General features: G+C 47.8%; 1 protein-coding gene across 1 annotated transcript in view; it reads left to right on the forward strand.

Moving 5' to 3' along the window:
- LOC115557031 (potassium voltage-gated channel subfamily B member 1) overlaps positions 1-10,677 on the forward strand; it is a 33,292-nt gene extending 22,615 nt beyond the window's left edge. Inside the window, exon 3 of the mRNA XM_030374575.1 lies at positions 6,644-10,677. Coding sequence (XP_030230435.1) covers positions 6,644-8,560 — 1,917 coding nt within the window. The 3' untranslated portion in view covers positions 8,561-10,677. The remainder of the gene's footprint in view (positions 1-6,643) is intronic.
- The last annotated feature ends 3,487 nt before the right edge of the window (positions 10,678-14,164 follow it).

Genomic DNA, 14,164 nt, shown 5'->3' on the forward strand with positions numbered 1-14,164 from the left:
TGGCGTAAATTGTAGGTATATTTCTAGCTCCAGTTGTACCAGATCTGATTGTACCAGCCCCTTCAACAGCTTCAGGTTGGATGTTTGAATTCGTAATCACTTCGGCGGCATTGAAAGGAGGAGACAAACTTAAATGGATCCTAGCATTCAAAATGATGGTTACGCAGGTAGGGTCGTGACGCTGTTGTGTGTGTGTGGGGGGGTTTGGGGGTGTCCTCTCCTATTCCAGAGGGTGGCCCCCGAAGCGGGCGCCCCGGGCTAACCCTCTCTACGTGAGGATGACACCCTACCGTGTCCCGGGAGTCGAGTGACACGGCCTGAATGGTAAACACTGTCGTGACCGGGAGAGCGAGCTTGGCTGCCAGAGAGAGAGAGAGAGAGAGAGAGAGAGTGGGGGGGGGGGGGGGGGGGTGGAGAGAGAGAGAGAGAGAGAGAGAGACAGAGACAGAGACAGAGAGACTGAGAGACTGAGAGACAGAGAGCGGGAGAGAGCTGGAGAGAGACGCATTAGTAAACTTTAATTATCTGTCGGTGGACACCAGATAGGTAGGGGCATCTTCCCTGTTTTCTGCAACCGCAGGTATCAAGATTCAGGCCAAGGTTTTAGACACATGTAGACTAAACATGGCTGGACAAGTGAACAGGGCTCTGTTCCAGAATGTGAGGAGAAAAAATGTTGGTTCGATTTGGTTCGTGTGTGGGCCATGAAATGTAATCAGATGTAAACTAGGCATAATCCCCAACTGATGATTTACCCGAAAGAGAAAGAAAACAGAAGAAAGAATGATGGAAGACATAAATAAACACATAAGACAAACTGCAGGAAGATGTTTCTCATGCCATCTTTATTCACACAATCATTTGTACAGATTCTCCAGCCAAAAGTCAGCCTGTTTTTATAATCAAAGTGGTTGACGGTAAGATTCGAGAGTTCTAAAAGAGAGAACGGAAAAGAGCAGAAGGGAGCAAGATTTAGAAACAAACCAAAAAAAAAACTACCTCTGTTCTCCGTCCCTCCCTACGTATCTCTAACATAGCAGTGTTGCATTTCATGCACCTGGCTGGGACTAACCGGAAAGGGATATACCCTGAACCAATCAGGGAATAGATGCCCCTGTTGGTCAGAAATAAGAGGGGGCGGCTTAAAAATCTAAATTTGCTCATACCGAGGCATGTGCATTCATCGAGGAACAGATATTCTCACTGCCCCATTCACTCAATAGTAGCTGGACGGATTGCTGTGCCATTTCTTACAAATCACCCTCAAGTAATAGCTCCCCTACAACCCCTTTAAACGTAGCCTTTGTCCCCTTCAATAGAGAAAGGTGGCGGGATGTTTTGGTTGACTTGTTATTCGATGGCAATAAGTGGGCCCGGAGCGCCGTGTACACAGTATGCTGCCGTGTGAAAGCAGAGAGTACAGCAAGCCAACCGGTTCGGCCTTGTTCCACACAAACACCCACAGACTCTCCTGGGGATCAGAGACGACGGGCTTTATTACATTAGTGAGGATCCACCACGCATTCTGTCTGCTACCTCCATCGCCTGGAGGAGGAGAGTCCTCCCTGCAGCCTGCTGAGGGGTTTCCATGGCAGGCTGCCTGCCTCTTCTCACTCTCCTACACGAGGGCTGACACGCTGGGGAAGAGACGGCAAACACACTCACACCACGTTCCAATAAGACTTACATTCAGCTGTGGGCTGAACTTGTTTCTCCTAGTATATTGTTGGTCGGTTGAGGCCTCTGAAGACAAGATGCTTGAATGTGTATTTTTCGAGACGGAGACGGACAACGGATATGTTAGGACACTGGATGACCTGAATGAACTCCAAAATAAAGCTGGTGGCTAAAGCTGGGCCAAATGGGTCCTCCCACTCACATATGGTAGCAGGGCTGATGGCAGGGGCGGGGTACCCAGATGTTTTTTTTACAAGGACTTGGCATGCAGGGCGACTGTAATGAGTAGCAGCTCTCTCGCTCTCGCTCTCTGTCTCTGTCTCTCTCGCTCTCTATCTCTCTCTCTGTTTCTCTCTCTCTCTCTCTCTTTCTCTCTCTCTATCTCTCTCTCTCTCTCTCTCTCTCTCTCTCTCTCTCTCACTCTCTCTCTCTCTCTCTCTCTCTCTCTCTCTCTCTCTCTCTCTCTCTCTCTCTCTTGGTCGGTTGCTTACACTCTCTCTTACATACACAGGTACAAACACTACAGTATATCTATTTACATATCTATATATACATAGATATATATATAGTGTCATATACGTTCTCTTTGCCCTATCTGTCTTATCCCTTCGTATGCAAGGTTTCTTTTATATGTACCGTTAACATTTTCTTCTCACAGTATCCCAGGGAAGTAGCGATGAGCTGGGTCTGTCGGAGAAGTTGAAACTGAACTGCACCCACTGATCAACTACAAAAGCGTGAATACACCAGCGCTAGGGCCGACTGCATAACAACCCTGCCAAGGTCTCGCCTCTGAGAATCAACAACTGGCAATAGAGCTTTAGAAACCATTAAAACATCCACATTGCATCGCACAATTAGCGTGTCTTTTAAGTGCTGCGATGCACTGCCCGCGCCCATCTTTAATGACTTGTGAAAGGGAAAACAAGATGGGACTATTATGCAGACTTAATGTGCCACACGCAGACATCCAGACATATGCGTACAGTAAACACACACACACACACACACACTCCCCTTTTCCCACCCACAGAGGAAACTGTGTGGTCGCGTGAGCCGGGTGATCCATCACCTTGTCTCTTGCCAAAGCAGAGAGGCGCTGGGGCTGATTCGGAGGTCAGGAATAGCCCCGCGGTCCGGTCGGAGGGCTCTGACACGGGACAGAAATGGATGCAGTGCAAGGTGAAACTCTGCAGACGAGTTGGAAATAGCGCCGCCACTGTGTCACGGTCCGGACACAGCTTTTTTTTCAAACACCAATATAGGCCTGCATGAGTAAACAATGATGCAAGGCAGCTGATACGTTTCACCCTTATATGAATATATTTCCAGGGCTTTTCGTAAGGCAAGAGCGTCGGCTGTAGAGTATGTGTGTGTGCTGCAGACTGCAGTGAGCCACACAGTGGGTCTATTATGTCACAGTTTGGTGCGGCATGCCTCCGCTGGGTACCTGCTGTCCCGGAAGATCTCCCCCCTCCACCTCCTTCTCTTCTTGACTATATTTTCTACTGCAGAAACCCCAAACACAGCTTCCTGTCTGTGTCTGTCCAGCCTTGGTGCCGCTGCTGCACCCCGCCCCCTCGGTCCTCCCTGTCTCCGGGTGCCTTCTGGCAACGTGCAGAGCACGTGCATCACGATAAGTTAGGAAGAACACGGGGGGAGAGAGAGTATGGGCCTCAGGGTACACCCCTGAAGTCTGAACCACCACCTTCCAGGAGAGCTGATGTTCCCACGGGAGGAAGGGTTTATGGTCGCTATACAGCTCCCGACTGTTGTCTAATTGCAACTTCACCGAAGTGTGCTATTAATAGTCCCACTGCAGTACATAAGAGAGTGAAAGGCCCCACAAATCGCTCCGATGAAGAAGGCCGGTTGTCAGAGCTTTATGGATAAACTAGGAAATCACTAGCACAACTATTGGGGCGATTTTTTGCAGACTATCTTTAAAATCACGAATAATGAAGAAGGCTTAAGAAGTGGGATACAAAGACGCCATTTTCAGACGTGTCGGGCGCACAAGTGGAACCAGAGTTAACAGTGTGCCACACGGATGAAGGAACTCGCCCGAGTGAGTGGGCTCTTTAAGGAAGGCCGAGGAAAAGTTACCACAGATGCTGGCTTGAAAACGAAAACATCATCACAAACTCGACCGGGTGCCAATTTATCTGTCACGCCGTGTTCTCACCCAGCCCTTGTAAGAGCCATTTGTCATGTCTCAGGTCAGAGCCCTGACTCCTCGTTCACAAATCTCTTCTCCTCCATCCTCTCCTCGGGAAGTGTCTTTTTCTTTTTTCACTGAAATGTTCTCTCACTCTGAATTATTCAGCGGCTCCATCTTCCTATCGCACACCTAATAGATCCATCTGCAGGTGTCCTTCAGCCGGTTGTGCTGCCATTAAGCAGTGCCGCTCGCTGCTCTTTGTGTTTTGCAGCGTTTTTCTCTCTTCTGAAACCGTGTTGTAGTGTCGCCCTGAGTCACCTCATCCTAGAAGCGTTTTTGTAACCATGGGGGAGGGGGGGGGGGGGTTAGCTAAATGCTCTTAAAATGTTGTGTGTTGCTGGTGAGGATGTTGACGGGAGCGTTATCGGAGGCAATTACTGCGCCATGTCCAGAATTGATTAGAAAATCATAAACGGTCAGTGTCAATCATGTGGACCATCACAAATTGCCCATTTAGTGAAACAAACTAAATATATCCTTATGAATAACCATAACCAATAACCACCACCACTCTTAAAGCAAGAGGCAAAGAATCCTATAACAAAATGACAAGCATGTTGCAACACTCTTTTTTACCTGGAACATGGGAGACCACACACGGTATATTACAAGCCTCAATTTCGTTATTATTACAACATGCCTCTTATTATTCAGTAGGCAGCAGAATTCACCTTGGACAAAAACTAGGTTACTCTTTTGGCAGTTCAGGCTTACAGGTGCTGCTGCACACACACACACACACACACACACACACACACACACACACACACACACACACACACACACACACACACACACACACACACACACACACACACACACACACACACACACACACACACACACACACACACACACATCCCTTTTCCAGGACATAGGGATAACATGTACTTCCGAAGGGTATTAAATATTCACTTTCCTGCCTCCTGGGCTCCAGGTTCGGTAGGCTTGGGGCTAATTAGGCAAAATGTGTGTGTGTGTGTGTGTGTGTGTGTGTGTGTGTGTGTGTGTGTGTGTGTGTGTGTGTGTGTGTGTGTGTGTGTGTGTGTGTGTGTGTGTGTGTGTGTGTGTGTGTGTGTGTGTGTGTGTGTGTGGGTGCATGCTTGCATATGTGCATGGCTAGAATGCTTAGAGTAGGAAGCTTGTAACTTTTCTTTAATTCTATTTCTATTTTCTCTCATAACGTACTTTGTCATGGACTCTCAGAGTGCTGCATCGGTTGAGTTATAGAGTGAGAGACAGTAAGGAGAACCACAGGACATTATGGACAGAAACCCCATACTGCTACACAACACATATACTATTATTACCCTACGATCGAGACAGCATCACTGATCCAATCAGACGATGAAAAGCTCCGTTATGAATCTCTGTAGCATTCGCGCCTCTACGAAGGCACGCTGAAAATACGTGTCCTGTTCCCGATCACCTTCTCACTGTTCTCCTATCCTCTTCCTCTCTCTCCTCTCCATCCCTTAACTCTCCTCTACTCACTTTCCCCTCCTTCCTTCTCTCCCCTATCCTCTGGTGGTGGTGGTGGTGGTGGTGTTGGTGGTGGTGGTGGTGGTGGTGGGGGAGTGGGGGGAGGTATTCCTGGAGAGGAGACTCTCGGGGGAGGAGCCACGGTCATGGTTCCACTCTTTCAATCAAATCACACCTGGGGTCCACACCAACACTATCCTCATTAACTCTTACCCAGCTTGACGTCTGTGTCACAGTGCATTAGTCATGATCCGGTTCACACTGAAGGAGTCAAAGCTCAGGAGCCTATGGTTTCCAGCTCCGTAGGCATATGAGTCGACCTCCATTGCTTTTTTAACTGTAACTTCTACTGTTCACTAACGCCACAATCTCTCGATTGCACATCGGGGTCACGCTTTTACTTTGAAATTGACGTCTTGGGCTTGCGTCTCAGTGGTGCGGTTATCCTCTTCGGTTGTGGTGTGGTTCTAATGGGTTGTCTTTGAGAGTGCATCCGTCACCCCTGCCTCGGGAGATGGACTTTTGACAGTCCCTTTTAGCCCCCCTGCCCCTGAGCTGAACCAGTTATATGTTCTCCGAAAACACCCAATGTCATTTACTACCATCCTTCCTGTAACCTACTTCACACTTCACACTCCAAACAGCCCTGCCCCCCCCCCCCCCCCCCCCCCCCCCCCCCCCACTGGCTTGTCCCTCCCTCGAGGCCAAGTTGGGCCTCCGTGAGCCAGTTGCCTGTCCGGATCAATTAAGGTTCAGGGCCTCTGATTGGTTCCAGAAAATAATCACACTCTCTATTTGCCAGGGACACACGGTGTCCAACGTGACCTTGTACTGGATTTCATGCTGGTTTTCAAGAGAGGGGCAGCACGGCCGGCATACCCCCGCTACACACTGGTTGTTACACACCAACCCACACTGTTGTGCGTAGCACATGACGTCATCAATGGCCAGCAGATTGGCAGTTGTCCTCCGGCAATGTTCACTGTAGCATCGCAAGTGTTTTATTATAGGTCTTCCATTTATTATAGGATCTCAGAATGTGTGTATGAGTGGGTGGTTAAATAAGTGATGGGTTGAGTGTGTGTGCATGCCTCGGTGTGTGCCTGCGTGTATGTGTGTGTAGGGAGGGGGGAGGTTACAGTCTGCTTCTCTGCTTATCATCACCTGCCTCCCTATAATTAACAGGAACAGATTCTTCATCCTTCTGGCATTATAAGAAGAATCTATTTTTTAATCCAAGTATATCATATTTTTGTGTTTCAGATCCTGGCCATCATCTCCATCCTCTTCATCATCCTATCCACCATCGCCTTGTCTCTGAACACCCTCCCGGAGCTCCAGGACACCGATGAGTTTGGCCAGGTCATCGACAACCCCCAGCTGGCCCACGTGGAGGCGGCGTGCATCGCCTGGTTCACCATGGAGTACCTGCTCCGCTTCCTCTCCTCGCCCAGCAAGTGGAAGTTCTTCAAGGGCCCGCTGAACGTCATCGACCTGCTGGCCATCCTGCCCTACTACGTCACCCTCTTCCTCACCGAGTCCAACAAGAGCGTGCTGCAGTTCCAGAATGTCCGGCGGGTGGTGCAGATCTTCCGCATCATGCGGATCCTGCGCATCCTGAAGCTGGCCCGGCACTCCACTGGCCTGCAGTCTCTGGGCTTCACCCTGAGGAGGAGCTACAACGAGCTGGGTCTGCTCATCCTCTTCCTGGCCATGGGCATCATGATCTTCTCCAGTCTCGTCTTCTTCGCCGAGAAGGATGAGGACGACACCAAGTTCAAAAGCATTCCGGCGTCTTTCTGGTGGGCCACCATTACTATGACCACCGTGGGTTACGGAGACATCTACCCCAAAACCCTCCTGGGGAAGATAGTGGGGGGTCTGTGTTGTATAGCAGGAGTACTGGTGATAGCCCTGCCCATTCCTATCATTGTAAATAACTTCTCAGAGTTTTATAAGGAACAGAAGAGGCAAGAGAAGGCCATCAAAAGGAGAGAGGCCTTGGAGAGAGCCAAGAGAAATGGCAGCATTGTCTCTATGAACATAAAAGAGGCTCTAGCCCAGAGCATGGAACTCATGGATGTAACGGTGGAGGACACAGGCGAGAAGATCCAGGAGAACCACGTATCTCTGAGCCACCAGAAAGAGACATCCAAGCCAACCCTCTCGGACGCCAGCCTGGCCAGGACCCTGGGGACAAGCTTCCAGGAGAAAGCCAGGCCCTCCAGCCCACAGCGTCTAGATGCCCAGAATCTGGAGGAGATGTACAACAGCATGGCCAAGGGCCAGCCCCGGCCGGGCCCGGACGGCAATGACAAAGGGCTGTTGTCTAGGGTCCCGCACCAGAGGACTGAGATGGAGATGGGCAGCATCCCCGCCGCAGCCAGGGGCCGACCAGCGGACCCCGTGATGGACATGAAGAGCATGTCCAGCGTGGACAGTTTCATCACCTGCGCCACCGACTTCCCGGAGAGCTCCCGCTTCTCCCAGAGCCCCGTCGGACGGGTCAGCGCTCACCCCGGCCTGGAGACCACCATGGAGAACGAACTCGTGGTGTCCCACGGCGCGGCGGTTCGGCGACACGCGCCGGCCGCCGAGCGCGGCGCCCTCTCCTCCACGGGCCACTCTCTCGGGGCCAAGCACAAAGGCCGGGCGGCGGGCGCGTCGGCGTCCCCCTCGGCGGGGCGGGGCGGGGAGGGTGGGGGGGCTCTGTCGGACGGCTCCTCGGCGCGGAGCCCGGAGGTGTCCGTCTACACCAGCGCCAGCAGCCGCACGCCCAGCAAGAGCCCTGAGAACCTGCCGAGGCTGGCGCCGCCACCGCCGCCACCGCCGGCGGCGTCCGCCGGCATCTTCACGTTCCACGACGCCTCCATCAACCTGTTCATTGACGCCGACACCGACGACGAGGACCACCACCACCACCGCCACACCGGCGGCGGCGGCGGCGGCGGTGCGGGAGCCGGAGCCGGAGCCCCCCATAGACTGAGCCCTAGGTCCGGCTTTCAGTCCAGCTGCCAGTGGAGGGGGGGCCACCAGGAGGGCCCTCAGAGGAGGCTGCTGGGCCAACGTATGGCCCACGTGGAACGGCTCCCGGGGGGGGGCCCGGAGAGGCACGTGGCGGGGGAGCCGGAGCCACTTCCGGGGGAGAGGAGGATCTCTAATGCCTCCAAAGACAACTGAGGCAGGAGAGGACGGGGACGTGGGGGAAGCGCCAACAGTCTAAATAAAGCACAATGGGAAATAGGACAGAGGAATTCCAACACCCGCTCAGACGTTCGGACTCACGAGGAAGATGTGTGTTTGGGTTGTTTGTGGCTCTGCGCACAAACCTCAGACGAAGTCTACTGTATGTACTGTACAGACCATACACGGAAGACTATATTAGAATACCCTGCACAACACAATAAAGGAATGAACAATTACCGTTATTTTTTTTCAAACTGCTGGGAGCTTCTCTAGGATGTGTTTGGATCCCTGGAGAACAACAACAGGGTTGAAACCTAAAAGTGCAGACTCGGGGAAGATATTGTCTCCAGACATAACAATATTTTTTATGTAAATTCCGCTTACACCATGCCGTAGCTACGACAACTGGCATGTGTTGATATACTATACATTATCTATAGTTTTCCTTCTAATACTTCCTCAAAACTGGCCTTAGGATATTTATTCACTTTCATGTTTAATTAATTTAATTGTATTTGTTTGCGTTTGTGCATGTGTGTGTGTGTGTGAGTGCGTGCATGTGTGTGCGTTTGTGTGTGTGCATGCGTGCGAGTGTGTGTGTGTGTGTGTACAAACAATGGACCATACCCAAAGTTCAGGCTTGTGTTCATAGCTATGGCATTGCTCTCTCCGCCCTCTAAATCCATAGGCATAATCTTTCCTCATGTTGAACTCCAAATGGATACTTATATACGCTTAGAAAGAAATGACACTGTGAGCATGTTTCCATGTGTTGTGTTCCCGTTCTGTGCACTTACATCAGAGGAAACTAAAATATGAGTATGTCGGATAATGTACACATAAAGCTATTTGTTTTGAATCATTTCTTATTTTGTCCGTTTCCAACTTGCTTTTGTGAATCTCAAATTGTGCGGATTCTTTTTGGGTTCAAAATGCACGCTTGTGGCGGTGCTCTGGGAATGAGGAGGTTCCTCAGCTGTGTGTGTTGTCATCACATCCCTCACCTTGCAGGGGGCTCTCATGTTCCTGTGGCCCACGGATTGACCATTGGCTTCATTTGAAATTACAACAATTTCAATTTCTCCCATTGGAAACACAGGCTCTTTTTTTCTTTCCTCTGTTGAATTTCCTGTACTGCATGAGTATTAATATTGTACATGCATCATTTTGGAAGGAAAACAAATCTAACAAATATATTACTACACTAGTTAACGGAAAAGATCAAAATGTGCAATTATATTTTTAACATATTTTCTAAAGAAGTGAGTTCTAGCTCAATATATTATGCTAATCTTATAGTTTTGCATTTTCTTATTTTTTTTTATTTCTAATAGTGTAGCCTATATTAAAGGATCAGATGATCATCTTATATTGTTGGCTACTGGCCACTTTCAAATATAGAAAGCAATGTGAGGGAACCAAATGTTTTATATATTAATTTATATATTAAATAATATGTTTAGTAAGGATTACTAATACACTCATATAAAACTGCTGAGATTTTTAATTCTACAGAATATGGTTCTCCCTCCTATAAAGCAATCCGTGTGGATGGATTAATCAGCGGAACACTTCTTGATGGGAAACCAATTAGCACCAGAACAAGGAGTCATTTTTAGCATCGACTACATTTAAAAACAGACCGAGAGACGTTTCACTAAGGTTTTCTGTAGACAGTGTGAGGTGGGTTGAGTCGTGGTGCACAGCGATCGGTGAACAGAAAACATTGTGCTATTTGTTTACACCTCTTCAACCACTAATTAAATTAGAAACAAGCTGTGGCTCACAGCAGGGGGGCCCGCTCCCCCCACACCAAACATAGCCTTCGGGAAGAGTTCACGTCCAATATCAAACACAGTCTTCTAAGCTACCTCCTAGCACCATGTGTGTGTGTGTGTTTGTGTCTGTCTGTAAGCTAAATAAGGACATTCTCCAGGGTGACAGCCCCATATTTATGGACCATATGCGGTTCTGCATTGTGGTCATCTGGTCCTGCTCTTGTGACTTTTATGTTGTTGTTTTGCTTTTTTTTCATGCAGAAATTTGACAGTCCACCTATTTCCAGTTCTATATTTGTTAACCTTGAACAATAAAGGAAAAGCGAAAAGCTATTTGTACCGCTGCCATCGTTCCACGTGTCACGAGGTGGACGCTCTCTGTGCCTTTTCTCCTAACACACACCTGCCCCACACCCCGAGTCTGTCCCTGGGGTTTCTGTTCAATCGATGACTGATGGAAAGGAAACGATGTCCGTAGAAAGTGAATAGAGAGGACCAGACAAACATTAATTCCATTTGAGAGCTCCTCTCTTGCACACTCGCACATGAGGCATTCACATGAAACATACCAGGGCAAACAACAAACAAACCGACCTGTGTAGACTGACATAGGGCACAATACAGTTTCCATGGTGACCGTTGAGATGCATGACTCAAATTGGCAACTAGAAAGTGTGACAATGTAACTAGATAGAAATGGCCTCACGCTTAGACCTGTTTCCAAGGCAATTAAAAGCTTAGATTCTTCCTTACATTCAATCAGTAAGTAACTTTCTCCTTTGATGCTACCATCCTTAGTTATTTCAAGGACAAAGTGTTGTAGATACAGGAACTAAACGAGAATTAAATCCCCCCCCCTCCCCCTGTTGTCAAGAGAGCTGCAAGCTATAATTATTATTAGAAATATTTAAATATTATTTCACTGCAGCAAGTATTCTTCCTCATCTCATCTCCTGCACCGAGCCCACATCGTAACACAAAGGTATGGACAGAGTCATACAAGACCAGTCTGTGAATAATTTAGTCAACTTAGTCACCAACATCTTTATTTTAGTGACATGGGCCGGCCTTCACTCATGTTTTCCTGACAGATGGAAGAGTCTTGTTGTATCTGCCACTCTGTTCAAAAGCATTGTATTTCTATCCAGTCGTCACTCTTTCGTCCGATATATAGAGAACACAAAGATAATGCTTTTCTTGTAGCATTGTCTCCTCGCGGTCTATGAATAGGAGGGCCGGCCATGCAGAGGACACGTGAGAAGAAGGATCTACCCTAGACATGCCTTTGTCAGATGCTGTCGCAGCGACCCACAAACGTCCCGGAGCCCCTCTGGGAAGCTACGGGACATCCAGTTCACTGGAAATTGTTGGCATGTTTGGGAAATTACTGCCAGGTGTGTTTGGTGTATGTGTGTGTGTGTGTGTGTGTGTGTGTGTGTGTGTGTCAAACCAAGGGGAGTGGAGATGTGTGTGTGTGTGTGTGTGTGTGTGTGTGTGTGTGTGTGTGTGTGTGTGTGTGTGTGTGTGTGTGTGTGTGTGTGTGTGTGTGTGTGTGTGTGTGTGTGTGTGTGTGTGTGTGTCTGGTGTCAAACCAAGGGGAGGGGGAGCTGTGTTTGTTTGTATGTGTGTGTGTGTGTGTGTGTGTGTGTGTGTGTGTGTGTGTGTGTGTGTGTGTGTGTGTGTGTGTGTGTGCGCGTGCGTGTGTGTATGTGTTTGTGGGCTTGTCCCATTGAGTAAGGCAGTTAGCTAGAATTCATTTCTAATTGAGGTATTCATTTTTAATGTGGGCCTTTGTGCTTTTGACCCCTCCCATATAATTCCAGAGAACGATTTAATTCATTACGAATACTACTTCAGATTTCCGGATTATTGTCGACTCTTGTGCTTTCCTGATGTTCAATGCATGTAGCGCTACTAAAAAGCAAAGATGTTTTCTCCCATTACTGCCTAATAAAAAGCCATTCATTTAAAATCTGTATGATTTATTTTGTAAAAATATAAGATTGCTTGATGCCGAAACATAAACAGATAATAAAGTCGACGCCACAGCCTGTGAACAAAATTACCGAGGCAACAGCGCCATCTAGTGGTACTCAATAATCGATACTGTGCTTGAAGCAGCGAAAAATTAATAATGCAATGCCACATTGGTAGGCATGTGTTAAACTAACCATATGATAAAAACTTTATTTTAGTGACATGGGCCGGCCTTCACTCATGTTTTCCTGACAGATGGAAGAGTCTTGTTGTATCTGCCACTCTGTTCAAAAGCATTGTATTTCTATCCAGTCGTCACTCTTTCGTCCGATATATAGAGAACACAAAGATAATGCTTTTCTTGTAGCATTGGCTCCTCGCGGTCTATGAATAGGAGGGCCGGCCATGCAGAGGACACGTGAGAAGAAGGATCTACCCTAGACATGCCTTTGTCAGATGCTGTCGCAGCGACCCACAAACGTCCCGGAAACCCTCTGGGAAGCTACGGGACATCCAGTTCACTGGAAATTGTTGGCATGTTTGGGAAATTATTGCCAGGTGTGTTTGGTGTGTGTGTGTGTGTGTGTGTGTGTGTGTGTGTGTGTGTGTGTGTGTGTGTGTGTGTGTGTGTGTGTGTGTGTGTGTGTGTGTGTGTGTGTGTCAAACCAAGGGGAGTGGAGATGTGTGTGTGTGTTTGTGTGTGTGTGTGTGTGTGTGTGTGTGTGTGTGTGTGTGTGTGTGTGTGTGTGTGTGTGTGTGTGTGTGTGTGTGTGTGTGTGTGTGTGTGTGTGTGTGTGTGTGTGTGTGTCTGGTGTCAAACCAAGGGGAGGGGGAGCTGTGTTTGTTTGTATGTGTGTGTGTGTGTGTGTGTGTGTGTGTGTGTGTGTGTGTGTGTGTGTGTGTGTGTGTGTGTGTGTGTGTGTGTGTGTGTGTGTGTGCGCGTGCGTATGTGTGTGTGTGTGTGTGTATGTGTTCGTGGGCTTGTCCCATTGCGTAAGGCAGTTAGCTAGAATTGCTTTCTAATTGAGGTATTCATTTTTAATGTGGGCCTTGGTGCTTTTGACCCCTCACATATAATTCCAGAGAACGATTTAATTCATTACGAATACTACTTCAGATTTCCGGATTATTGTCGACTCTTGTGCTTTCCTGATGTTCAATGCATGTAGCGCTACTAAAAAGCAAAGATGTTTTCTCCCATTACTGCCTAATAAAAAGCCATTCATTTAAAATCTGTATGATTTATTTTGTAAAATATAAGATTGCTTGATGCCGAAACATAAACAGATAATAAAGTCGACGCCACAGCCTGTGAACAAAATTACCGAGGCAACAGCGCCATCTAGTGGTACTCAATAATCGATACTGTGTTTGAAGCAGCGAAAAATGAATAATGCAATGCCACATTGGTAGGCATGTGTTAAACTAACCATATGATAAAAACACGTGTAATGATACTGGATTAATCCAACTAATTGAGGCTAATAATAACATTAAAAAGAGGTCAAATTTTAAGATCCTTTTCAATCTAGGTCGATTAAAGGTGCACATGCATATTTGTTTTGTTTGAAACTTACTCTGATACACATCCTGGCATGAACATAATAATTGTAATGCTACATGGATCTAGGAGGATTGTATTGAGCTGCTGTATCAAAATTCTGGTTCATTGGTTTGTTCGATTGTTTTTTTGTTATAGGCCTAAGTGCTCAAATCACATAACAAAAAAGGAACAGTGTTATCATTATCATAAGCAATAGCCGTCCTGCGGCAACGTCAGTCCCGTTCAGGTCGGAATAAGAAGCAGAAAGGCATGACAAGGCCAATTTCAAGACTGCTATCG

Source organism: Gadus morhua, chromosome 13 (genome assembly GCF_902167405.1).
Source record: "Gadus morhua chromosome 13, gadMor3.0, whole genome shotgun sequence".
Taxonomy (NCBI): Eukaryota; Metazoa; Chordata; class Actinopteri; order Gadiformes; family Gadidae; genus Gadus; species Gadus morhua.